Genomic DNA, 27987 nt, shown 5'->3' with positions numbered 1-27987 from the left:
CCCAAAGTTTCTCAATAAATTCATCTAGGAATCTGCATTTTTAACAATTCCCAGATGGTCCTGATGATAAAAGAAGAGGGAAAATTGTCAAAGCTCAGATTCATTAATGTCCCATTCAAATAAAAGCAAGAGGAAAAGCAATGAAAAATAATTTGAAAACTTTAATGATGTTATCTATATAGTAAAAACATAAAATCTTTTAAATAAGGTACATTCAATTTCTCAGAGCATCTAATATTCAGATAATTTATATTTCATACACTTTCCAACATTAAACAATTGACTAAATAATGCATTTTCTATGAAATGATATTACAGCTTATACAGGTAAAATTATATTACAAAAACACTCCACACAGGAAGAATGGCAGTAGCTATTAAGAAATGCTACACACTTTCCATTAAAAAATATATTTTCTCTCTTTCATTTGTCATAATAATAAACAGAATATATATTTTTTCTTTCTAATATTAAGTCTTACACAATTTCCCTTTAGGATGATAATATGTACAAACCTTATATCTAAATGAATATAAATAGCAAATACTATAATAGTGTTACAGATATATTAGTAACTTTTACAGAAAAAAAAATATGGCTTTCTAATAAAAGCCTCTAGCACAGCTGAAATCTCAAAGCTATTTAAATTGGACATTCCCATATTTAGCAAGGCACAATGGAGTCTAGTTTCTTAGTTCCAGTTGAATTACTGCAAGCAGTAATAAGGGAAAATATAGTCAGTAGATATTGGACCAGATCTGTCAGTTGGATAAACTATTCGGGGTTTATTGAACTTTGGGGGGGAGATGTTCTTTCTCCACAGCATAGTTTCTTTTCATGCCCTGTGGCCAAATCCAGTCCTTTGTGATGAGAAAGAAATCTTTGTACCCGCTCAAGTGCCTGAGAAACAGTTTATTCATCCATCGGATCTGGTCCATCGTGAGGAAACAGCCCAATGACCATTTCCGGTTATAAGCAGCTTATTTTTACTGATTGGACCTGGTTCCCTATCATTTCTAAAAAGAGCTTCTGATACAATCTGTACATCGTGAAGCTGTGAAGGAATCTGATGATCTTCTTCAGACTCTGGGTGACAGTTTTGGGAAAGTGGTACGTCTTCAAGTGCTTTAGTGCGTGCATTAGGCCCTTCAGGGTGTCTTGGTCGCCATTTTTTATTCTCCACAGGCTGAGCAGCTTCAGGATCTGCTCACTGGATTTGCATGCCTTCACTGTTTTCTCAATGTCTTCTGTTGTGACTTTCTTCCCCGGCAAGCTTTCCATCAAGCGGCGAAGCTGCTCGAAGGTGAGGTTTGCATGCCCGATGTGCCGCTGCACGCTGCTTTCACAGAGGTCTATATCTGCATAAAGCAAAAGCCCAAAGAGACGTTCACATCGTGGATATTCTTCTAGTGCCACCAGAAAACTACCCTGAGGCAAAGGGTGCTCCCAGAGTTTCATAACTTTATTTTAAGGATAACCTTTTCCTTTCTTTGGAGAGCTTAAGTTATGCCAGTTATTTCTGAGAACTGAGATAATATTATTTTGCGTTATAAAAGGATAATATGCTTTATATATTCTAGGCATCCAATAAAACTTTGAAAAGCCATAATTTTGAAAATTAACAGTAGAAAATTACAGACACATCACTCCAAGTTTTCTAAGAAAAGTTTGAGAAATTAAAACCATAATATTTCAGAAAAACAAAGCAATCTAGTTAGTTATTTTACAAATTTCATTAGTTCATATCTGACATATGTGCTATTTGAAAAGAGTTAGCAACTAGACTTTAACAAATAGCGCCAGAGGATTACCACCACGGAGGAGGAGATCTGAAAACCCAATAATATGAGGCCAAAGAATGCGAGGATACATGCAGCCTAGAGAATATTTCAGTAATGAGCTAGGACATAAACGCAAGAGGGAGTAACTAACGTTTTTGTTAATGACGTGAGTCATTTAGTATCTGTGAGCCCTAAGGCAAGTCAGTTCATCTTTCTGGGCTGAAATGTCTTCATTTATAAAATAGGGATTTGGTTCCTTCTGATTCTAACAGTCTCTGATTCTCTACTTCCCTTTCTTTTTGCTTCGGGGCTAATTACACTTTCAAAGAATACGTGTTGTTTGCCAAAAACAGAAGAAAAGTCTACTCTTTGCACAAGTGAAAGCATTCAGCTGTCAAAGATGTTAATCTCCCAAAATCTGTTGCCTTGGTTTCAGATGGTTGAGGCTTTTAGAGTAGTGTAGAACTCCTCAGTCATTTAACTTCAAGTGAAGAGCAGAATGGATTTCTCACTGACACTGTCTGCTTAATTATACAAACCCTCCTTCATTGTTTCTGACATGTCCTCCCATTGCTAAATGAAGTCAGAACTCTTTCCACCGTATATCCTAAAGCTTACGGTCCACACTGGATGAACTTACTTCTCCCCTTTGGATTCTCTCCCATAATAACACACACACACGCTCACCCATAGTTTCTAAAGAAGATTCTTTATAAACCTTTGAAATATGAGACTACTTGGTTTTAACTAGCCCTTTTCTCCAAGAAGCCTGAACACTTTACAGGGCTTATCTCAGTAATCCTCACAACATATGCTATTAAAATGGTAATTTTAAAATAGGCTGTGTTGTGAGGATTAATGAGAGGATATCTGTAAGACACTTAGAGGCTCTCTGGAGAGAACTGCCAAATAAATACAACAGAGTTTCTCAGTGGAAATGCAAGGTTAGGATCCAAAGTGGTTAAAGAACTTCTAGGTAGGCCAGAGAGGACACTCATAAAACTGCTACGGGATTTAGAGGTGGATTCCTGAGGTCCAGTCCTGTATTTGAAATGTATTGGCTCTTCTTGTAGAGTGTTCAATACACTTTAAAAAGAAATTGGTGGGGAGGAGTGGAGGAGGTGAGAATAAAACCTTGCATGACTGCTCTAGGAATAGCGTCTACACTATCACTTGGCAAAAGCTTTTCAGTACAACAATAATTCCAAAAGGAAAATATCACCCACACAACTAAAAAGATACATAGTCTTGTTTCCTGTTCTGTGATAAATGAGTGTCTTTAATTTTTGATCAACTTGTTTATTTCAGGTTGCCATACCTTGAATGATCTTCTTGACCATATCTTGGTCTTTGTTTTGATGTTTCCATAACTTGAGCAGCTGGAAAGTTTGCTCTTGTGAGCTGTGTCGCCGTTTGATCCTCTCTATGCTCTCTGCATTTACTTTGGTGCCAGGCAAACTGTCTACCAGGATGCTGAGCCAATTAGGGGTAAACTTGGTAGGAACAGCAAACCTGAAGAATGCCTCCTCACACAGGGTGACATCTAAAGGAAGGTGGGAAAACCAAGAAGATTTACTCAACAACTGCATTCGTGGAAGTCTATTGGACAAAAATCAAAATTAAAAACCAACATAATTGAGTTTTCCAAGATATAATATGCTAAGAGGCAAAGTTTGAATAAATTTTGGTCTGGTTTAGTCTGTTGGTTGGTCTCAGTGGTAGACTGCCAACCCAACTGGGCTTATGTTCTTTTTAATAGTTCTTTAAGGGGAATTTTTGGAGGAAAGGTTAATAAATGTCTAATAAGAATGTAATATTGCTATAAATTACAGCAAAAATTCTATGATTTAATATAAATGTTAATATTCTGCTAAGGATTTACCTAGTGCTCACAGTATACTTCAAGATCAGTGTCAAAACAAATAATCATTGCCTTTAAAGGAGCTTAAAAAGTAATCTGGAATGGTATATTATTTTTTGCACATATACAAACACATAGTTTACCTTTGGGAACAAGGATGGATATAGACATATAAGCATACATTAAGTGGTAAAATAATCACATACAAAAAACATGTCATTTGGAAAAGAGGTACAATGGCCTGAGTGTCTGCATAGGTTGGCATATCCCAGGGATTAAGAATTTGTCTTCAGATTCATCAGGACTGGGTGTAAATCCTGGCTCTGCTATTCATTGCCTATAGTGAACTTGAGCAACCTTCACAATGTTTTTGTAAATATTAAAGTCTTTATAGCAAAATACTTGGCATATAGTAAGTCCTCAGTGAATGATAAAAACAAAGTAAAAAATGAATTAAGTAAAGAAAATGTTAAAGTCAGAAGTCACTCCTCTCACTATACCATCCCTCATTCCATTTTTTAGATAAGAAAGCAGAAAGGCTAAATGATTTTTCTAAGATTTCGATTACATGGTGAAAAAATGTTGGAACTGGGTTGGAATCTTAAATCTCCCAACCCACATTACTTTGCTTCATATACTGTCTGTTGTACAAAAAGATGTTTGGGGAGAGTCAAGCTGGTTCATGACTTTGCTTTGTTACATGCTAAAATACAGATCATCCTTGGTGTGGTAAATCCTTGGTAGAAGGTCTCAGATTACTCTAGTGGTAGGAGTGACAGGGTGAGGACACCAACCTGATTAGGGTCACTGCCAACATGGGATGCATTCAGATAACTTGAGCTTGGAGCTAGCGACTCTTCTTGAATAAAGAGTTTAAGACAACCAGAGGAACTTGGCACTTAGCAGTAGATGCAGTAATACCATAGGTAACAAAGTCAGTTTTGCATTTCTAACTTGTCATCAGTTTATGTCACTATGCTTCTTAGTTGCCAATTTATACTTTGGCTAATACTATAAATATTCTTTAAAGTGATACAAATGCATAACTAAAAACATTCTACACTTTGGACTTTGATAATTTGGCCTCAGATATAATCTTTCCAACCCCCCCCCTTTCCCCATGGGAAAGATTTGATTTAAGTGTAAAAGGGAGAAAGTCAGGCTTGGGAGTGTGATCTGTGAAAGGACGAGGACTTTTTCAAGGATTTTGAGTCGTGGCTTTAGCAACAATATGCAGAGAATAGTCTTAATTGGTTAAAATTCAAGAAAGGGAAAAGATGGGTTTGACTAAGAAGATGGCCAGAGGGTCTTGTATTCAACTCAGAGGTGGTACAAAGGCTGATAGCTTGAGATATAATTACCTATTCCACATTTCTGAGTTGATTCACTGCTTCCAGAACATATAGTGTCATGCGTTGAATTTCCTTTCTGAGTTAGAAGGAGACCAAATGCACTGCAATTTGTGTGTTTTCTACAGGGTGCTTTAGATGACGTCTCATTCGAGAAGAATCCATCTGGACATCTTTTGCAAACTGTATTTCGCTCCGGGGTTCCTACAGAAAATACCAAGCAAGTTAGCACCTTCTTCCCAAAGACTTTCATGACAAATACACGCTTAACACAGTTTTGCAAAGACTTTTCACTCGGTTTTTACTGCTACTATAACAGTGCACAAAACTTCAGCCATTTTCATTTTTCACTTCATTAGACAGAGAGAACAAAATGTCTACAGTTAGCCCCTTAGGCAGGCTCCACTCCTTGTAATACAAACACAAATTTGTTCTGCTGTTACCTACAAAACATTCACAAAACGTGAGAGGAAAGGAAAGAAGGGTAGGCTGTTCATTAGTCCTGCCTGGGCTGAAGTGTCAGTAAGGTCTTGCTGTCAACCATATTCTTCCCACAATTATTCTTGGAAAATCACGAAGATAACTGCTGTGTAACTGCTGTCCTATCACTCTTGGAGATCAGTACCCATGGTGTGCTGCATCGTTAAATTCCAATCAGTTCCTACTGAAGTTCTCTCTTTCCTGAAGCCTAATTGTGAAACAACTCATAAGTGTGCTAACCTTGAGAAGTAAAAATTTACAACATTATAATAAACTTTTGAAGGTGGCAATAAAGTTAGCCACTGCCTCAGAAGGGTAAGCTGCAGTTTAATTTCCATAGTAAATGGAAGATGATATACCGTTTGCTTAAACTGTTGAGTTTTAAAAGAGCACAGTCGTTAAAATTTCAAGGAAGGGTGACTGCAGGACGTTTTATTTCATGGTGGAAAGATACTTGATAAATTTGGAGAAATCATTGGTAGGAAAACTTGAACCAGTCAACAACTAAGGATGCTATTAAAAATAAATACCTTCAAACTGTTGACTCTATTCGTGGATAGAGCATAGATCACAGTATATTTGCATATGAAAATACCTCCATCTAGTGTAAGCTGGTTGAACAGATTTAGACTTCAATATTCAAATACAGCATTTACAGGCCAGTTCTGGCTTATGCAAGATAACAAATACAAAAGGGACAAATGAAAGCTACAGAAAGTTAATAAACTTCATTTATTAACAATTCAAACCTCCCAACTCATTGTATCAAAACCAGAGGGGAAAAAAGAGCAAAATGATTTGGTTCTACTTTCAACTCTTGCGTCTTCTAAGGGAATTGATGGTGCATTGAACAGAAAAATGACAAAAGGTTGGAAGAAAAAAAGAAGAGGGGGGAAACGACAGGCCTGATACTTTCACATATTATATGCCATTTCTAGTGTTGCAGTGACAACATCTTAGGAACCACCTTACAAAGAGGTCTATTTTTTTAAGTACTTTCTTACTATCCCCCTCTCCTTAAATGGGATCCAACTCCACACCGAATTCTACAAGATAAGCAGAGGTATTTAGGGGGGTATTCCACAGTATTTGTTCATTACTAATATTTTGGGAATAAGTGGACTTGTCTCCCTTTACCAACTGCCACCTGTTCTGGAAAGAGAACTTCATAAAGAGAAATCTTGTCCTTCAGATACACACTGGTGGGTGGGGTCTTCTCACACATCCTAATGAGAAAGTCATAGGCACGAGACAGTCTTTCAGGTAATTTAGCCTTTGCAGTTCTTTAACAAAAGGAATCGAAGAATGACAGAAGTAAAGCTTCTTAATATATTTGGAGGCTTTACATAATGACCTTTCTAAACAGGACTTCCCTGTTTCACAGTTGATAGAACTTAAAAAAAAAAGATTTCTCTGCCTAAGTAAATGATATTGCCTTATTAGTATCAGGGGAAACATAAAAAGTACCACCTGGCAGGCAAAATGTGAAATATCATAATGATGAGAGGAGTTCTGCCTTACAAGTGAGCATGTCACCATGTGAGCCAGAAGTAATGACATTGGCATCATAGGACTGACAAATAGAATGAAGTAAGTAAAATATCAAGAGGAAACAATCTGACCTCAACAACAAAAAGGAATGATTATTAAATGCTTTTTAGAATAACACCGCATAGGCCTTCCTTTTCTTTGGGCTGGAAACCTCTTATTTTCCATGAGAAACTACTCTGTGGGTTTTTAGGGAGGGAGAGGTAAATAAGCCCCGTGGTGGCAGCACAGAATAAAATGTGTACCTTTGTCCTAAGTCTTCTGGCTGCCTGCTTAATTCATTCTACAGACAGATTTTCATTCTTATGGGAGAAACATCCTTGCTATTTCCATTATTTTTCAAAACTTTCTAGTTTCCAACCTGCATAGTTCCTGCTTAACTAATTTTTCTACATATACAACATACAGAATTGAATTAAATGAATTTGTTTTTGTTGGGTGGACTTTGCCCCACTACTACTTGGCTTAGGACTAGAATCCCAAAGTACCATCCAATAAAAGCTAGGAAGTGTCACCAATTTCTCCCTCAAATACACCTATGAGGGACATTTTTAGGGACACATGCAATTTCCACCTTCTGTGATTAATTTTATAAGATTCACAATTTAGGAAACTTAATAGACTTCAATTTTTGAATATATTTCCTTTGTATGCCTTTAAACTTATAGTATTTGTCGTCTCGTAATTTAGACCCTGTATAACACAACTTCTGAAAGTTAAAATAGTTACAAACAATTAGCACCCTCTAAACCAGTAGCTCTCCACCATGGGTGATTTTGTCATCCAGGGGACATTTGGCAATGTCTGGAGACATTTTTGGTTGTCACAGCTGGAGGAGGAGTGCTATTGGCATGTTTTGGCTAGAGACCAGAGATGCCGCTAAACACTCTGCAATGCACAGGACAGCTGGCCACAAAAAGAATTATCCAGCCAAAATGTCAATAGCGCTGAAGCTGAGAAACACTGCTTCAAACTGAGGAATCAGAATCTGTACTGATTACTACTTCCTCCAGCAAAGTAAGTGAATACTCTTAATTTTCCGAAGCCACAAGAGGATACAGACTACATTGAAGCTTCGTGAATGTGGTAGAAAAAAATGCGGGTTGCAGCTTTAAACGATTCAATGCCCACTGGCCTTAACCTATCTGTTCAAAACGCAAAAAAGAGAAAGTACTTTGTTTATAGACAGGTACTCACTCTTGGCTTGACAATGTGTTTTGTCTAAGATAAAGAATAAGCTCATTGAAGAGGTGCTGCTGCAGTCTATGCTCCCAGATACTCAACTCCCATGCCAAAGGGAGAACTAGCTTCATTTTTAATAATGAAATGCATTTCCCCAACCATTCTCATTTTTTACATAATTAATTATAACTTCTCATTGTGAGCACTCCAGAGCCTCATTAATATCAACATAATTAGTCTCTTGGTATCCATTAACATTTCTGATGTTTGTCAAAAAGCTTGAAGTTTGAAGCTGTCCATGCTGACGTGACACATTGAGGGATATATTAACTATAAACATTGCAACTCAGAGCGTGTCCCTTTAAAACAGAGCAATCCATCATGCATCCCATTAGAGAGCCATTTGCTTTATTTGAGATTTGTCACTGAATTGCTCCGTGGTGGCAAAGAATTCCTCTGAGAAATGGTCCTTTGGCAGCAATCCAGACACATAGTACTTACCTAGTAGGTTCCATTACCTTTGCAATTTGCTATCCTGTAATGTCATGAAGACAAAAGTGTTCCCTTAAACTTTCAGTACTGCCTGACTTTGTATGAGCCTAATTAATTTCGCCAGACGTTGAGCGCTGATACGTACCAACTTGCAGCACCCCGAATCCAGGGGGACAGCTCCGGTGCTTCAAGCAGAACTCAAGCTCAAGGTAGCGCCCTTCCTCACATTCGCACACGCGGTTGTGGGTGCGACTGCACTCCTGCTTGACATACTGCAGCTCTTTGCACACCGGGGTGCAGTACAGACACTCGTCACTGCTGTGCCAGGTGTCTGTGTAGTAGTGGTCAGGACAAGGGGCACACACTGTCTTCCGCCTTGCTGTACAGTGCTGTTTTAGGAAGGTGCCAGGAGGACATTTGTCACACATCAGCTGACGAGAGGTTTCTGGGTCATAATGAAGGTACTTTGGAGGAAAGGTTTCCTGGGTGGTCCATTTAATGGAGAGATCCAGGAACTAGGAAGAGAAAGGGAAATAGTGGTGTGTTACCATGGAAACAGGGTGGTTCTTCTGTGCAAAGGCATCATTAGACACAAAAGTCCTTTACGACCTGAAGCCTCATTCTCTTCCTGCCTATTGAGCTATACCATAAAGTAAATTTAGAAGCCCTAATTCTTGCCTCTAGTTGCTTAATCTCAAAGACTAAGATGGCAATGGCAGCAAACATGTTAAGTAAATCTGGTTCATAGATGACTGGAGTGGAAAGCTCATCAGAATAGATATTATTATACTTAGATGCACCGCTAAATAACCCATGTGGCCTAAATGATGCTTTATCTCTTTGGGCTTCAGATTATCTCTAGATTAGTGAGTTGGATGAACGAGTGGTTCTCAGAACAGCTATACCAGAGTCACCTAGACTCCTTCATAAAATGGAGATTCCTGAGATTCGCATCCCCAACCATTCTGACTCCACGGGTGTGGAGTTGGGGCTGGGGATTTAGAATCCTCCTGAAGTGATTCCGAGGTGTGGAGTCCATCCTCGATGATTCTTCTTTCATTTGTTCACTTGACAATAGTTATTGAACCCTTAATATGTGCCAGGCTCTGTTCTTGGTAATTGGGATACAGCTGTGAATAAAACAGTCAAGAAACCCTGCTCTTGTGGAGTTTACAATCCAATTGGAGGAGTAAGAAAATAAGTAACAAACTGCAGATAAACTATATGTTAGAAGGTAAGTGTGGTGAAAAATGAGCAAGTAAAAGAGATTGGAAACATGGAGAGGAAGGTGGAGAGATTACAATCTTTAAATGGGATGGTCAAATAGCCATATTTAGGACTAGATGATATCTCTCTCGTAGTTTTCCCATTCTAAGACATAATGATTTCACACATATAGTGAAGAGTTGGCGATTACATCAACAGTCATTCTGATCATTCATTCATGCCACAGATATGCATTGAATGCCTACCAGGAATATACTGGTAAGTAAGACATGATGCCTGTCCCTATGGAGTTTGCAATCCACTGGAAAATTCCTAGAATTTTAAGATGGCTATTTCATTCAGAGACATCATATGGTGCAATATTAAATGACCACCTCTCTTCAGGTTAATTGGGAAAAACTTCAGGGAGCAGGAAGGGGTTCAGAAGTTTCCACACATAATGACAGAAAGATGTCTGCAGCAGGAGAAAGAAGATTTCAAGGACAAGGGTGCTGCTCAGGAGGGCAGCTCCAACAGGGTATTCAATCTTGTAGTCTAGATCTCAAAAGGTCTCAAGGGAACACTGAAGTAGTTCTTCGTACTACTTACAAGAAACACACATTCGGAAGACACAGCGTTGTTTGTGTGTAGGGGGTGGTTTGTTTGGTTTTTATTGTTTGTTTTTGGTACAAGGATCAACACTGACTATTTTCAGGCTTCGGGGAGGTGGCAGGCCAAACACAATAATTTTTTCCAAACTCTCTTCTTTGCAGAACTCAGGAAATCTCACAGAAACCCCTTGACCTGGGAAAAGCATACCAAGCTAGGGAAACAGCGCTCCCTTTTGAATTAGGAGTGACAAAGGTAAAGAATGGCCTTCTTCATAAGCATTTGGGCATTTTAATCTAAGTAACTTCATTCATTTCTCATTGGAACATGACAAGCGTCAGGGCTACCTGGACCTAATAGGAGCTGATAAACCAGAAGAAAAGAACAAAATCTCTCACCTAGGGCCATAGAGATTTTAAGCGAGAGCGATTTTCAGAGTGCTGGGATGTAAAGGACTCCTAAGCAACAAACAGTAGGATACAGTGCAAAGTCAGGGCTCTTTCGAAGCTCTCTTCAGGACCTCCTCATGACCTAAGGGTTTCTGGGGAATGTATGTCCTTGAATTTCCCTGGGGCTTTTTATTGGCTCAGTTGGAGTGAGTCGACATTAGGCAGAAAGAAATGGGCCAATAGTGGGCGAAAGCTCTGGTTTGGTCTGGATCTTTCAGAAATACATAGAATCTATTTATTCAATCAACACACATATATTGAGCACCCAATGGGCACCAGGCACTGCAGAAGGAACTTAGCTTATGGTGGTATGCAAGAAAGGTCCTTGACTTCAAGTTGTTCAGTCTAGTGAGGAGGAAGAAAGCAGAGAAGTAAAAAAAATAGATAACTACAAATAACGATCAATGTTTTGAAGGAAACAAAGCAAAGATTGAAATGACTTTGTTGATACCTGGTCATTTAAATATATTACGCTACATCTTTCAAGGCCCCTTGTGTAAATTGGCTCAAATATTTCTAAAATCTTCCATGCTAAGGAATTAAGTTTTCCTGACGCAATTTGCAAAGCCACATGAAAGTAATGAGAAATGCTTTTTTCTCTTGTTAACTTTTGATTCCCTTAAAAGCCACTTTTGAGGGTTCTGTTGCTTTCAAGAGGCCTAGCTCAGGGGTCCAGAGGAATACCTTTGTCTCGTGTGGTACTGCTGAGTGAGCCCCATCCTGGTAGAGTTAGCAGACCTGAGACTCCCCATAGCCCAACTTCCCATCTTTCCCCCTTTCCCATTTCAATGTGGTTCAGTTGTGCCCATTTATTCATCAGCTGACTCTTTTCTCCCTTACCAAGAAGTGATGAGGATGGGATGGGAAAACCCCACAGATGGTGCTTCTGTTCCTCACTAGAAGGAGCCACACAAATACAAGATCTGACCAAGAATGCTGATGCAATTTGTATTTTTCTAGGCAATTGGACATGACACTGTTGGTTTTCTGAAACCATGTTTTGGAAATGAGTTGCCATTTCTTCAAAATACAGGGAAGTGGAGGTGAAAGGAATCCACAGAGAAAAAAATAAATAAGGTTGACTTAAGGATTAGAGAGCAATTATATTAGTGAAGGTTATTTCCCTAAGGCCACTGCATGGAATTATCATATATATTTTTAAAAAGCGGAAAGACTTGAGAATCTGCAGACTTGTTTTCAACAAGTTCTACTGAGCCTTGGTGTTTTATTTGAAAATTTTCCACTTTGGTAAAAAGACAGAACTCTGTGTGGCCAAAATTGGATGTTTAGGTCTCAATTTTTGGTTAGCCCCAATTCCTGCACAGAATTTCTGGAACCAGTTACTGGATAGAGGATGGGCAAGATTAACAGAGCTCTTTATCACAGTTTTCTCTCTTACTTTCTTCTGCATTTCCTGGAAAAGCAATGAAAAAGATGCCATAGGAGGACAGATCATCTTAACATTGGCGCTATCTCCTTTGCCAGATGATAATAATTAAAACCTAATAAGAGTTCAAAAATAAATTTCTGTGTAAGATGCATAACCACTGATGAACATCTGCAGAAACCAGGACAGGCGTATAGGTATGTCTGCAGAGCATAAAGTGCTTTCTATAGAAGAAGACACTCTGTTTTTGGTGTTTTAAGCTTGACTTTTAAAGAAAAATTAAATGGAATTTTCTCTTCATTTTTTCTTTCTTCCTCCTCCCATTCCCAATCTGTCCATCCTTTGATGTAGACCTCTTGTGCTTGAAGAGAATCCAAAAGCCTTCCAACCCAGCACTTCCCACCAGTCCAGGAAATCTTCCTGAATCCCCCAGGCCTCTTTTCTTGAAAGGACAGTCAAGGCTCCACCTCTAATAGCTTTGTTCTTCTCCTTACCTTCCATTTTTAATGTTGGGCAACGTTAAAGAATTTTCTATTTCAAACCCAACCATCTTTCCTCATCAAATGTTAGCAGATGATGGTTGTGGGTGAAGGTGGTGAGTGGGTTGAAATAGTTGTTCTCTAAAGCCTTTTCTAGCTCTACCACTGTAAAATTCTGTAGTTTGACAGAGTTTAATTAGCCAATGAACTTGAAAATAAATGTCTTGCTCTTAACTTCCTTCCTACTTCCTTGGTCCACTATTTTACTTGTGAAACCCCTTTTAATGCAGAATTCTCTTCACCAATCTCCACTTTCCAGATTCAACCATGCCTTCCATTCCCTCTGTAAAACCAGCTGATGCCCCAGGACCTTGAATTCTCAATTATGCCTTCTCCTCTAGATGGCCTCTCCTATCAGCTCTTACCAGTGGAGTTGCCTGCTTAACAAAAGTCAGTTGTATGTTTGCTGCTGAATCTGTTTATGCTTGTTGTATATATGTATCATATATACTGTAGTTGTAACTATAGTTTGGTAATCCAATTAAACATTATGTGAGCCAATAAACATGGGTGTGAAAAAAAGAATTATATTTTCTGTGAAAAGTAAATTGAATGCTTTGGGGACAACTTGATAAAGATGAGCCAACAAAACCCAAAATACAAAAAACCCTACCATAGAATTTGGAGTAGCTGAGACATTTGTAAAAACAAAATGGGGAAAACATCTAGAACGATTGTATAATCAATTTGTTTCATAAAAGTCTTTAAATTCCAAAACTGAAATGGATGGGCAAAACATTATAGATAACAGCTTTGTAAGAAAAACAGCATGGGACTCCAGTTAGAAAACACAGATTCCAAGAAAGGCCTTGACCAGATCTCAAAATACAGGTGCATGAGTGTTTATTTAAATGTTTTAGACCAAAATAAAATATTTAAGGTATATATTTATAATTCTTATTATTAAATGCTTTAACTGATTTTTCAATTAATCACCTAACTCATAGTCCCAAACATAAAATTTCTAATAAAAATTCCCCATACTTAAGAAGTATAATGACATGGTAATGTTACGTGCAGGCAGCAAAAATAGGCAATATGAAGATGGAATCCGTTTTGTCTATTCCGTTCTAACATACACAAATTAATTCCTACTCTGTGCCAGGCAGTGGACTAAAAAATAATCTTTATAATATTTTGGTTTGTACCTACTTTAGGATGTTTTACCATCATCATCATTAAGTCTCCATTGGCTACAAAAATGAGTCTTGGAATAAGAAATTAACTGTCCCAGGTCACACTAATTAGTGGACGTGGAGTTCAAACCCAGAGCATGTGCCATAGAATACTATTTTTTGGCCAAATCCTTTAACATATTTGTTAAATATTTGATAAATATCAAATACTCTCACTTATGCTAAAGCCTTTATGCATGGTCTAAAAGTAAGCCCTAAAGTGCTAACTTTTCATTCAGACTCAAGAGATCACAAAAGTTAGATCAACCAAAGCCTTCCCAAAGCCCAGATGAACCAATGTTGGCTTTTCTTTCTTTGTGCTAAGACAAGCTCTTTTTTTTCTTTTCTTTTGCTCAGGAAGATTCGCCCTGAGCTAACACTTGTGCCAATCTTCCTCTATTTGGTACATGGGTTGTCACCTCAGCATGGCTGAAAAATGGTGTAGGTTTGAGCTCAGGATCTGAACCCGCTAACCAGGGCCACTGAAGCATAGCATGCTGAACTTAACCACTACGCCACAGTGCCGGCCCCTAAGACTAGCTCTTGTCCAGAGCTACTGCAGTGGAAATTTCTCAGATGATACGTGATTTGACTACAGCATTCTCCTGGTGTACGCTTCTTCCTTAAAGGACAAAAGAAGAATACATTTCCTCTGGCAAGTTTATTTTTGCATTATGCAATGCAGCCAATCCCATACTAATAGGCTTGCTCTCTGGTATGCAGAACCATGAGTGACCCAGTGGGTTTCCGTTTATGGAAAATTCATTAAAAGGAGCCCACGCAAAGCTTGAAATAACTACTTGGTTTGGGAGTTCCTTTTGTGATCCCTCGTCATGATCTTTGCCGCAGAGAACTATTTGAGGAATATCCAGAGTTAGCTAAACTTCTGGTCAGTTTGGAAACCAGGCCATTTTACAGTTCATCTTAGCCAAGAAAGGAAACATTCAGGATATATACATGGTGAATTTCCTAAAGATCTCTTGTAAACTATAAAGCTTATTAAAAAAAACTATTTTCCTATGAAAGTTAGTTTCTTTGATTTTCTGTAGTCTTACAATGTAGTAGCTCCTTCTCTTTTTCCTCCATTCCTTAATTCATTCATTCAGCAAACACTTATTGAAACAACTACTATGATCTGGAAATACTGCTAAGTGATGGAGTTGTATAAGTTAATGTTCCTTTTTCATAAGAACCTTCACCTTAAAGCCCCGCCTGATGTAAAATACTCATAAATCACTGCAAAACAAATGGAGGCAGAAGAGAGGAGAAAGGGGATCAAGACAAGACTCAATAGAGAAACAAGTCAGAAAAGATGAGAGGATGAAGTTAGACACTGGTAATGGAGGAGAGGAACGATACGATATGGTGGCTGATTGCATGGGGAGGGGTTACTAGGAAGAGCAAGTGAAGAACATGTCCATGAATTCCAACTGTTAGGTAGGTGGTGTTGCCATTTATTACTGACAGCAGGAGGAGGAGACAGTTATGAAGAAAGACAGTGAATTTAGTCTAGAACATCTTCCAACTATGAGACTTAGGTGATGATGTCTAGTAGACAACTTGATATACATATTGGGAATTCAGCCCAGAAATGTAGCCAAAGATGCAGCTTTCAGGGTTATGAGCACATAAATGGCTCTAGAAGCAGAAAGGTTGGATGGAATTACCCAAGGATATTGCATACAAGTAAAAAGAGATTAAAATGCTAACCTTTGAGACATAAATACTTGCAAGATGAGATGAAAAAGAAAAGGTAAAAAAAGTAGGGCTATCACAGAAAGTTTCAAGAAGAGCACTAAATGGATAATGAATAGTAAGTTCTAAAAAGTGTACAGCTTGGCAATTAGATCAACGTGAATTAACAAGAGCACTTTCAGCTGGGAACTTGTATACTAGGGTTCTAAAGTTGGTTCGACCACCAGCTTAGTAACCCTTGGCCACCATCTTACCTCTAAAATGAGAATAATCCTTATTTTATCTATCCCTGTACAATTGCCATATTTCACATAAGCAAAGGGATATAAATAAACTTGGTAAAGAATAAAGTTCCAGACAAGTAAAGTGATTATCACATATGCTAATTACACAGGAGGTGTACATTTTGAATCAGACTCATTTTTGGTGACATTTTGAAGTTTCTTGCTCTGTAATATACCTAAAATGTGCCATAAGTTGATTACCCTGTTCTTAATTGTTTCCAGAAAAAGCGTCTCTAACTTGTTTTAAAATCAAGTTTTCAGTATCTTCCTAAATGGTATCATTTTCATGGTCTAGGTCAGATTGTTTCAAGACAGTTCTATGGGTTTGCCTAGAGGATCCAGATAGAAAAGTATTTGTCCCCATAACCCTTAAATGCTTACCATGATGTCTTATACATATCAAGTATCCAATATATATAATTTAATTTTATGCAATTCAATAGATATATTGAATACCTACTATGTGTAATTAGGATTACTGGTGACTACATAGATGCAGATAAATATCTACCATGTAAAGAAGAAATTTGCAAGGACAAGCACAAAATCTGTAATTTTCTCATCTACAAAACAATAGTGACAACAGAATTTGCCTAAAGGAAGATTCTTCTAAAGTGTCTTTCATCTTGCATGGCATTTTGCATATTGTTCCATTCATATTTAGCTTCCATTTTAGAGGTGAAGGTGTGAAAGAAACAGGTAGTTCATTTGAGAAAGGTTTATCGACTGCTGCCAGTTCCCCCCCTGAGGGTCTACCATGGCTTAATAATTTGCACAATAGCCAGTTTTTTGGCTGAGGATTATGTCTCTAGGTAAGGAAGTCAGAGCAAATGAATTAAATGTGTTCATCTCTACAGAACCGATTTGCTGCCAACAGCTTTTGCTAGGCAAAGAGGGGAAAGGAAACACAAGCAATTATGATTTATTAGATGAATCACTGGGCCAACTGCTACACTATTTTGCTTCCCTTGGGGCTGAAGAACTGTCTCTGGGTAAAATGTAACTTTAAATGTGACTTTTTTGTTCCCTTCAGAAGTTTCCTTTAGTTGTTCAAAGGCTTTTAAATGAATTAGCGGCACCTTGTTGACGTTTGGAATTAACCAGAATTGTCAGGGCAGATTGCTTATGATGCTTTTGCTGCTTCAGAGGAGTTTTACGGACAATTAACATTTGATACATTAACAAATAAATGAAAAAAGTCTCTGAGAAAAAAGAACTTGCAATACAGGTAAACACTTCAAACTTTCCAAGGAAGATACATAGAAATCTCTCATATGTTGGCTCCCAGATTTTAATATTTCTTCTCTTGGGTTTCTATTAACCACCAGATTTGAGAGATAATATCAATTCTGAAAACTTCAACCCAACAGAAGGGCTGGTTGCAATTTTCCTTATAATTATGTCCATTAGGGCCCACTTGACAAACACAAGGACAGCACCACTACCTCCAAGTTTCCCAGCTACAGTTCCTTGCATTTGCGCTAAGAATCGGCACTACATTTTAGTATGTTGACATTTCTGAACATTAATTTTTTTTTATTAAGGTTATAAAAGTTAACATCCTTGTGAAATTACAGTTGTACATTATTATTAGTCATGTTGTAGGTACACCACTTCACCCCTAGTGCCCAATTTTTAAATTCCATTTTATTTCTACAGCGCTTTTCTTCGAAGATAATACATTGCTTACACCATCTTATGAATCTCTTTTGGTTGCTAATGACCTGGCTTGAAGCCCAGTCAATATATAGTTAAGGGCAGCTAGTGAGAGAAAGTTAGAAAAGAAAAGCCATGGTGGTTATGAAATGGAATAGAAACTAGAGCTAGAAACAGAATAAAACAGCATCTGAGTTAAATATGTAGACATTTACTGTGTGCCTACAACATGGGAAACATCATACTAGAAGCCCGGGTGAGATGGTGAATAAGAACAGCTTATGTTATAATATTATTATATTGTAGACTCTATACTAAGCCTTTTCTTCACATGCTATTATCATCCCTTCCCTTCAACCACCTATGAGGAGATAGGATTATCCCCATTTTATAGATGAAGAAATTGAGTCTCAGAGAAGTTGAGTGACTTGTCAAAGGTCACGGAGCTAGTGCACATTCGAGCTGGGATTCAAATCCAATCCTGTCTGAATCTAAGCCTTAACAACTGACTCTTCCTCTGGGGACTTGTCTTATGAAAGAGATAGGCATATAAATGATCAATTATAATACAATGTAAAATTCAATAAGATCTTTTATGTATCCATCTAATCCATCTATCTATCCATCTCCCTATCTATCTGTCCATCCATTCATCCATCCATCTACCTTGGTGAATAAATTCTTCTCCCTTTCCTGTCCTGAAATGCAGTAGTGCCCACAGCCTCTCTGGAAGATGGGCCTGTGAGATTAAGCAATCAGTTGCACTTTATACTAAGCAGTAGCTTCTCCGTAAAGGACCCCCTTCAATTTGCTCTCCTTCCTTTTCTGCCTTACTCTTCTTTCACTCACTCTTGCTTCCCCAGGATTGTACTTGCACTTTCTAATAAGGTACTAAAGCATAAGTGTTTGCCACACGCTCTGTTTCCTAATGATTCTGGGCTTAGAACTCATGTCGAGTAAGGAGGCCAGGGCATTTAATTTCAACAGATAAAAACATGGTGACCCCCTAGAGCTGCAGGGAGAGCTGAAAAAAGGATAAAAATACATTGGCATCAATTTGCCAAGGGTTTGACCCTCCTGAGCCCCATCCTGGGGCATTCTTAACCCCAGCAGAGTTCTCTGGGTTGAAGGTACCCACAGAGGCTTTGCTCTGATTTATGGATATTTTTCACTGGACTCAGCTACTAGATATAAGCTCCTATAGGGCATAAAGAACTTCTCAGCTAGGTAAACTTAGGGAAAACTACTGCTCTGAACTTCTTCCTCTTCTGTAAAACAGATACTCATCTCTGTGTCACAGGAGTTTTGTGAAAAGTTAAATGAAATATTAGGGGTGGCTTTCATTAACAATACAGATTCTAAGAATGATTAGTGTCTTTCTGTTTTATGGTTTCCTCCTTTTAGCTTAGCTTAAGTGGGTAGAAATTGTTCTGATGAAAGATGAAGACAAATGAAACCCTACAAAGGAAGGGTCCACTGGAAGTGATGAAGAGAAAAACCTGATCCCTGATTCCTTACTCTCAAAGAATAGGGTGCTTGATTTAGAGTCTACTGTTAAGTATCTGTTGACCTTCCCATTTTGCAGCCCAGCTAAGCTTTTATGTAATCTCAGTTCCCTAAATTTTGAATTTTCAGCAGAATAAAGAAGAGGTCCTTCCTCATGAATCCTTTAACAATACTTTTGATGAAGAAGGAGATTAAATCGATAATCTAAAATCACAGATTTTGGTCATCTGTGATTTTTAAAGGCTCTTTGCAGTTACTGCCCCTCAATGACCAGAGATATAACCAGGGTTTGGCTGCTGTATCACTCAGGACTTCTGGGTTTTATGCTGTGCTAATTATTATCAATTTCACAATCTCAGTGGCTTAAAAATAACAAAGGTTTATTGCTCACTAATGCTACAGTCCCTAGTGAGTCCACTGAAGGCTGTTGGCTTTGTCCTCTGTCCAGGACCTAGGATGATGCAGCAGCTAATATCTGGAACATGGCTGGTTTGTTGTGGAGGAGGGAAAAAGAAAAAAAAGTTGGGGGGATCATTTATTGATAATTAAGTGTTTTAATTTGGAAGTAACCTATCATTTAACTCACAAGTCATTGGCCACAACTATTCACCTTCTCTGCCCCCCTTCCTCACTAGACGGAGGCTGGGAAGTATAATCTTACCATGTTTCTGGAAGGGAGGAGAATTGAGAACAATTTACAAGCAGTGTTAACAACTACATCCTCAGTCAATAAACATCACTCACATTTCTAGATGACCTTTATTTTAGCACAACTAATTGAATTTTTTTTCTTTTTACTGAATATTAAAAGAAGAGACAGGGAACAGAGAGTGTGGGAGCAGAGGTTTCCGTCGATTAGTCTAGTGTAGTATTCAAGTATAATATTTAATAGTCATGCCACCCTACCCATTATCATGCTTATTCTGCCCGAAGGTTTGACATTTATTCCAAAGAGCCGTGTGCAGTTGTCAACTACTTCCTTGTGAATACAAATTCAAAGAAAATTCTGTTCAATGAGTCTAAGGAGATTGCAAGTGACCATAATTATACCTCTTTAGTAAGTCCTGAGGGAACGTCTTGGACCTGGCTTCTAACTAAATGGACTATGAAAAATACGCACTTCTTACCCATACTAGTTAAAGACAAGAAGGCCTTGTTTCAGGATGAGAAAAAGAGTTTTTGATTTAAAAGAATAATCTGTGACCCTAAAACAAGTAAGTCTCACTACTTAAAAGTAGGTGACATTTCAACAGCTGCTTCCTCTTGGGATCCCATTGACTTACAATTTCTTACACATGAAATCAGTTGAAAAGAAGAAACTTTGACAACTGCAACAAAATAGACTTTTTATAAACATTCCTTTAGGATAATTTTTTCATAGGTAAATAAGTCCATTTAATTTTTGCACATTTGGAATAGTAAATGGTATATAAATCTTTTTTTAATTCATTTTTAAATGACAAAAACTAAAAACTAAAGCAGACTTTCCAACACATCACCTAGCCCAACAGCCCTATGTTACAGATAATTAGAGTAAGACTCAGAGAAGTGGAGTCACTGACTGGACCCCAGAGTCTAAGGCAAAACTGAGAAATTAGACCCCTTGCCTCTTGTCTCCTTTTGCAGAGGACTTACTGCCACCATAAACCACAGCTGAATTCCTAAATTACGTTTAATTCATGAGCGCTGTTGGTGCCAACTGATGGTGGGGGGAGCTTTCTAAAGATTAGGCTCCTGGTATCCATATTTTCTAAGAACAAAAGAAATAGTTTTTTTAAACAAGAAAGTAACATGACATGGCAAAGGAATTGAGGTTTTCGGATCAAAGACGAGAGAAGAAAATTCAATTTACCAAAGGCAGTAACAAAGCTTAGATGAATTGCTGTCTTGTTTTAAACCTAAATTCATCTTGACACCTATTTTACAGTTGATCATTTAAGAGGCTTTTATAGAAAATGCTTCCAAGGTACAGACTAAATTGAACTGAAAATCCTAAGGCTACTCTTTTTTTTTTTAATGGAAGATGCTTCAAGGAAATTAAACAATGTTTTCACAGTATTAAAACTATAATTTTAGAGAGATGAACTTTCAAGAAATCACAATAAGAAAGTAACAAATCAAGGCTATTAGGAGCACATTACTTTTTTAGAAGGGCTCCAGGAATGCCATTTCATTTCCTCCTGCATCCTCTATCCATTTATGGTCTGGCTGATTCAGGTGCTTCTGAGAAATTGGGGGTGAAAAAAATCTACCCAAGCACCTGGGAAGTTATGTCACCTTGTAGTTGGGAGAAACCATTTTAGTGTGTTTGTAGACTGTCCTGGCCTTTAGAACATTAATTTAGAGAGGCCAGGTAAATGTCAGAGGGAGCGGGTCCCACACAGCTTCTTACCTAATGGTTGTTACACTATTTTTATCCCTTACAACTGTCTAAAAGGATTCCTTTTTTAGACTTTCTATGCTAGTTACCCCAAAATATTCTGTGGTAGTGAGTTCCAAAAACTAATTACATGTCACATAAAAATACTGTCCTTGTATCTATTTCAAGTTGGCTATACCTCACTCTTTCTTCTTGCATAGATAGTTTACAGATGTTGCTAGGATTTCCGATTCACTAGTTCCTGCTATTGTGGGTTGCTAAGTTTTATTTTGATTTTTGTTTTCTTTTCTAAACATGGCTGCTATTACTGTTCATATTTGCATTTTGTTTACCAGACCATCAGTATCAGAAATGTGCTCTGGGCTGCTTCCCTCTCTCCTCTCTTGCTGTGTGAAATCATCCTTCCTTAGGGTTTTAAAAGCTCACTCTACACTGATGACCTAGATTTTTTATCTCCAGCCCAGGTTCCTGCCCACCAAACTTTTGTTGAATCCAAATGTCTACTCGACATCTCCACTGGCATATTTTACAAACTATAAAATTTATCAAACCAAAAGAGGACACTTTATGCCCAAACCAACCAGATGGGAAGGTCAGAAACTGGGTTCAGCTGAGCTTAGGTAAAGCCTCCAACAGTCAATTCTATGAATCTGGTTCATTTTCGTTGCTCGCTTAAGAACGAGCCTTCATGAAGGTATTGAAAGGAATCATTATAATAAAATTGTACAAATGAATCTTTAAAATATTCATCAGGTGGGTAGGGTATTATATTTTGATATAATAAAACCACCATTAGAATGTTAAACCTCTGGCAGTGAGCCACATCCTGTTGGAACATTCATGGAAACTACTGGTAGACTATACAACACTCTAGCAAATCTCACCACAGTTCTTTTGACTCAGCAAACACACATTTAACGTCAGGCATTGGGGAAACCTGGGGGCTACAAATGTGAGTAAGATGAAAATCTATGTTTGCAAAGAACTCATACTTTGTCTACCACCAGGGTGATGCTATCCTCTAGAAGCTCTGGAAATTTGTGGTGGATTCCTCTTGTCACAATGACTGTGTGCTGCAAGATGTCCTGAATGATCAAGAATAATCTCATGTCATGCACACTTTTCAAATGTCTTGGTCACAACTGATATAAGTGATCTAAGTAGACAAACCTAATATATCCTAACTCCACTTTATAGCTACACAGAGTGGTTTTTGCATGATTTTTATACATAGTGAATTTCCAGGAATTTAACAACATAAAATTTGATAGAATATTATACTTTGCTTTTTTTTTTAAAACGTTAGCCAGATTTGTTCACCATTTCCAAAAATCAAAGCCAACCCCCATCATGGTTTTGAACCCAAATGGGACCCACGTGTTCCTGTCTTTGTTCCTAGCAGACTGTTCATGGCAATTTTACATAAAGATGCTAAGATATCACGACCTTGTTAAGTCTTCTGGTGAAGCTTATTTTATTGTAAATTCCTTTCCTTTCGTTTCTCCTTTATGGTATAGTTATGCCAGTACATTGATTTTTAAAAATTAGGTGTGTAGGTAAAATGTATGTACTCTAATTTTCATTTAAGAAGAGCAAGGGAGTTGTAACAAGGGATTTATTATAAAAGTGCATGGAAGAAGTCTGATATGATTGAGAACTACTGCCCCACAGCGTAAAACATACAAACACACTGATAATTTGGGCACCTCTGTTCCATAGTAGCAACACATAAGAGGCAGCCAAGCATCATTGGTCAAGGCTTTGAATAACACAACCATAAATTTTTTATAAGAAGATTACTCTTTCTCTTCAATATATTTCCCAGTCCTCTTTTTTTGACTGCAAAGGAGAAACTGAGGCTAAACGAAATGCTATGGGTTAACGAGATGCTAAAGGAAATAATGCTCTTCACAGAAAGCTTTCTTGAAAAGGGAACATGCAGGCAGCAGGGCTGAGGGTTGCTGAGAGCAAAACCCAGCAGACAAATCGGAGGATAGGAAAGCAGGAAAATTTGTGTGTTTAGTGCCCTTTTGATAGACACTGCCTTAGCTCTCCTTCCAGAACTAAGTGGATAAAACATCTGGCACAGAATGCTTTCTTCCTTAACCAATGGAATTTGACAACTGTGGTGTTAGCCTAAGAAGTAAAGTTAGAGACCAGATTGACATTAGGAACGGTGCTGAAGGTTGCTAGGTGACAGAGGCAGGGAAGGTTGCAAGGAAAAGGGATCAGGACTGTTCTGGACTGAGTACATGTCAGATTGTCTTAGAAACTAGAGTCATTATTCTATTAAAATAAATAAATAAGCAAACAAAAAGGCTAGACAAATACATACACGCAAGCACTGAGGGAGAGGAGAGAAACCAAAATAAACAACAAAACAACAAAAAGTCAGAAAGAGAATCCTAAAGGAAGACAGACATGACAGGGAGTTTTCTTAAGAAGAAACATCTGCTATTCCCGCTTCTTCACCCCCACCCCCACCCCAAGTCGTAGTATCATCACATTAATTCAGAGCTTAGCTTTGAGAAGGCCAATGGACGGTTCTGGCACTCTATGATGGGAAGTTTCAGCCGCCAGTTAAAATTTGGGCCTAGAACAGGATGTTCTCAGTGTATCTGGAGTCTCCCGGGCAACCAGGAAAGAAATGACGTGGTGGTGTGACTTCTTCACCTTGCAGGGCAGGTCTCTGCTTAACTACATTAGTCAGCATTCCAGAAAGCCCATGACTGTGGCATTAGTATTAACGATGACACCCCCTCACTGCTTGCCCACCAGCATATCCTCTGCTCTCAGAAAAAGAGTCTAGAATTCCACTTTGCCACAGAATTTTACCTTCTCCCACTTCTTAGCTCCAGGACACCTTGATTTTACGTGCAATGATGAAACCTTCTACTCCTCCTTCAAGGTAATAGTCAGCGGCCATCTCTCCCTCCTTCGAGTATCATCAGCACTTTGTTTACATAATTTACTTGGTTCTGGATTGTCCTACAGTTATCTGCGAGCATAATGCTAGAAGCTAGCGTTAACATGCAGCAGGAACTTTATGTAGTTATCTTGCATGAGACCGTATCATTATCTATATTTTATAGAAGAGAAAACTAAAACTCAAAAGAGACCACTTGGCCGTGGTCATTTTTCAAGTAAGTGGTGGTCCTGGAATTTGAATTTTGGTCCAACTGATAACTACCGCACTGCAGCTTCCTTTATAAGGGCCCGGAGGGCAGAACCTTTTATATTCCCAGACGCCCAGTGCTCCCCTTTGTTACTGTCATTATACAAACAATCACTTATCCAATATCTGCCTTCTTCATCAGGCCGTGAGGTCCATGAGGACAAGAATGGGGTCCATCTTGTTTTCCACTCTGTCCCAGTACCCAGCGGGATGCCTCATACAAAGGACGAATACCTGTAATGCTTCCAGTTCCTGGAACTGTACCTTAGTATTTACAAAAGAGCATTGGGACTCTGTGTCTAAGTACAAAGTGTCCATCTCCAATCATTTATAAAATAAAGTCAATCTCAGAAATCACAGAAAGGGAAAGAGAAATCTTTCCTATTTGAGTGTTTACTATGTTCAAGACACATATAAAGTCTTCTCCTTTGATAATGCTGTCATCCACAATTAGTTATCTACACACATATCTACCTCCCTATATAGACCACATATCAAAACATTGTCTGTTTATTATTTAGGAGCACTTGTTATTAGGTACATACATTATTTAGCAGAAATCCTGAAATTTAAAAGTCTCAGATAATAAATCTTTGACAGATTTTAAGTCTTTGACAGAATACAAAGGATGAGGAAGAATAAAGTGTACCCATATTAATAGCAAAATTATTTATACTAGCCAAACTTGAGAATGATTAAATCAATTGTGGCATATGTAGAGAATGGAGTATCATACAGCAATGAAAATGGACGAACTATGGTACATCCAACAGTGAAGATGATCTCACAAAAGAAGCTTAAGTGAAAGTAACTAGACACAGAAAAGTGCAAAAAGTGCATTTATATAAAGTCTAAATACAAGCAAAACTCATCCATGGTGTTAGAAGTCAGAATATTGATTACTCTGGCTATGGACATAGTAGTCATAGCAAGTGAGCCCTGGAAGATGCTGGGGTGCTGGGAATGTAGTATTTCTTGATCTGAGTGTTAGCTCACAAGTGTTCACTTCAAGAAACTTCATTAGGCACTTAGGATTTGTGCAACTCTCTGGGTTATGTTTTAATAAAGTTTACTTTTTAGAAAGTTCTTCCTAGTATCCATATTGGTGGAGTTATTTTATATGTTATTTATATATATGTAATGGTAGATAAGATCAGTATACTTACGTGTGGACTCCTGCCCAACCCACCTTTTCTTTAGTGACTTTGCTATTTATTTACCTATTTACGCTTGTGTATCCTGAGAACTAACTGGAAGACCTCCTGGCTAGGAAGTCTTCTATTCACCATTTGTGGGTTGGGCATTGAAATTCAAGCATTTACTCCAACACGTTCAAAACACATATGTGGCTTAAATATGGGTTTTCCTATCCTTTTGTGAATGTTTGACTCATACCTCAAGGTATTCCACACTCTAGTGACATAAAGGAAACAAGTCATTGGCAATAGAATAATCTACATACAAATCTTAATAACTTGGTCAAAAAACTAAATAAAAAAGCTAAGCGAAGTCACTGTTTCCTTTTTCTTCCAAATAATATGTTAAAAATAACTCAGCCTATTTAGTGCTGAACTTCAACTATTTGATTATATTTTAGAACATAATTAACATTAACCCACCAATATTTTCCACAGTATATTGAAGTTAAGAACTGGAATAACCCACTTTAATAATAAAATTTTATCAAGAAGTTAAATTACACAGTTAACAAGTGTGTGTGTTTGTGTGTGTGTGTGTGTGTGTATGATCTCTTCTCTGGTGTTAATTATTCAAAATTTCCCATAACATTTGCTTAAGTTGGGAATGAGCCTAATGATGTATCATATACGCACTACATCCCAATTTTATTCTAATTATAATAATTTTAAGAAGACTGATATCTCCTCCCAACTTACTCTGAATCTAAGGGACCACTTTATTGCTAATAATAATTATATCCAAGTTAACTAAGCAAAGATGGTATGAACTACATGAGAGTGTTAATAATCTGAGATGAAGAGAGGCAGTAAATAAAACGAATAAAAATCATTCCAACAAAAAAGGTCTAGAGCGCCTCTCTCTTCTGCAGAAACCCAGCACAAACTTTACAGTGTAAAGGGATACCCTAGGAGAAGCACAATTAGCTTGAAAGAGATCTCCTGTTCCAACGTGACCTCAAATCTTTCCTGGAAGAGCGAGTAAATTGAGCTTTGTCGCCATGAAGCCGCGGGGAGGTCCGAAGAGCGGCGAGCAGGCAGCCTCCCCAGGCGCCCGGGGCACCAGCGCCGGCGACCCGGGGCCAGGGACTTACCACGAGCGCGCAGCACAGCAGCTTGTTCATTGTGGTCCCCGGGAAACCTCAGGCGCTCGGAGGCGGCGGCTCGGCGGCTGGGCGAGCGCTACGGTTCGTCTCCGCAGCCCGTGCACTCATCACGTTATATATAGCGTCCGGGCAACAGGAAGTATCGGCTTGGCTTTGATCATTCATTCCCTATCTGGACCAAACTTTGCACCTTTCTTTTTTAGGAACCTTGGGCGGGAGCGGTGGGGGGTGAGAAATGCTCCGGGGTTAACGCTTTCAATGCCAGGGAGGCAAGAATCGCCAGGAGAGGTGGGGACTTGGGGGGTGGGGCGAGGATGTCTGGCCCATGGGAGGGGAAAAAAAAAAAAAAGCAACTGGGCTGCGGAACAAGGCGGCTGCTGTCTCCGCGCGGCTCTGAGGTTTCCCAGCCCCTTCCCGCCAGCGGCCGGCCTCCTGGCAGCCGCGACCGGCGGTGGGAGGGCTGGGCGCACGCTGGGCAGCCGCTGCGCCCGGCTCCTCCACCCTGAGCGTCCGGGCGCAGCCTGGAGTGCGTCCCAGACACTTTATACCCCTCTGCCCCCTTCTCTGCAGATTCTGAGAGCTCGAGTAACAAGCCTTCTCATTTATGCAGGGCATTGTCTCAGAGCGCTTTACGGGGAGCACTTTGCAATCATTAATCTCCAAGGTTACACAGACTCTGTAGAAGTAGGACCTTCTCTAACTTTTGGCTGTTTGGTTCAAAAGCCCGTGCTTTTTCCCATTCACGTCTTGTTGTCTGGGAGAGTTAGCGCCAGAGAGAATCAGCAGAGGAAAAACTGAAAACCTTGTAGGCTGTCGGAAACTTTGGCCGCTGTTTTCTTTACCAACACCATCGTCATCAAAGGACGATTGGTACCTTAGTGTCCTACATACTGAACTCCTGGAACCACTGCCCCCAAGCTGCTGACTAAA

At 38.7% G+C, this 27987-nt stretch overlaps 1 protein-coding gene across 1 annotated transcript; it reads right to left on the bottom strand.

Moving 5' to 3' along the window:
• Positions 1–207: 207 nt before the first annotated feature.
• Positions 208–27210, bottom strand: TNFRSF11B (TNF receptor superfamily member 11b). Its single transcript, XM_046642311.1, has 5 exons — positions 27046–27210; positions 8840–9209; positions 5005–5196; positions 3101–3325; positions 208–1359 (listed from the first exon to the last, which is right to left on the bottom strand). Exons 1-5 carry the CDS (start codon positions 27073–27075, stop codon positions 971–973), a joined length of 1206 nt encoding a protein of 401 aa, XP_046498267.1. The 5' UTR covers positions 27076–27210; the 3' UTR covers positions 208–970.
• Positions 27211–27987: the final 777 nt, after the last annotated feature.

The sequence above is a fragment of the Equus quagga genome, chromosome 16 (assembly GCF_021613505.1).
Source record: "Equus quagga isolate Etosha38 chromosome 16, UCLA_HA_Equagga_1.0, whole genome shotgun sequence".
In the NCBI taxonomy this organism is placed as follows: Eukaryota; Metazoa; Chordata; class Mammalia; order Perissodactyla; family Equidae; genus Equus; species Equus quagga.
This window is presented reverse-complemented; position numbering and strand designations above follow the sequence as displayed.

Coding starts and splice junctions, on each gene's coding strand:
- TNFRSF11B (XM_046642311.1), bottom strand. CDS start 27,075: ATGAACAAGCTGCTGTGCTGCGCGCTCGTG. Junction 9,210..27,045: donor TGCTGTGCTGCGCGCTCGTG/GTAAGTCCCTGG, acceptor TTCTCTTCCTAG/TTCCTGGATCTCTCCATTAA. Junction 3,326..5,004: donor AACTCAGAAATGTGGAATAG/GTAATTATATCT, acceptor ACCTTCCTTTAG/ATGTCACCCTGTGTGAGGAG.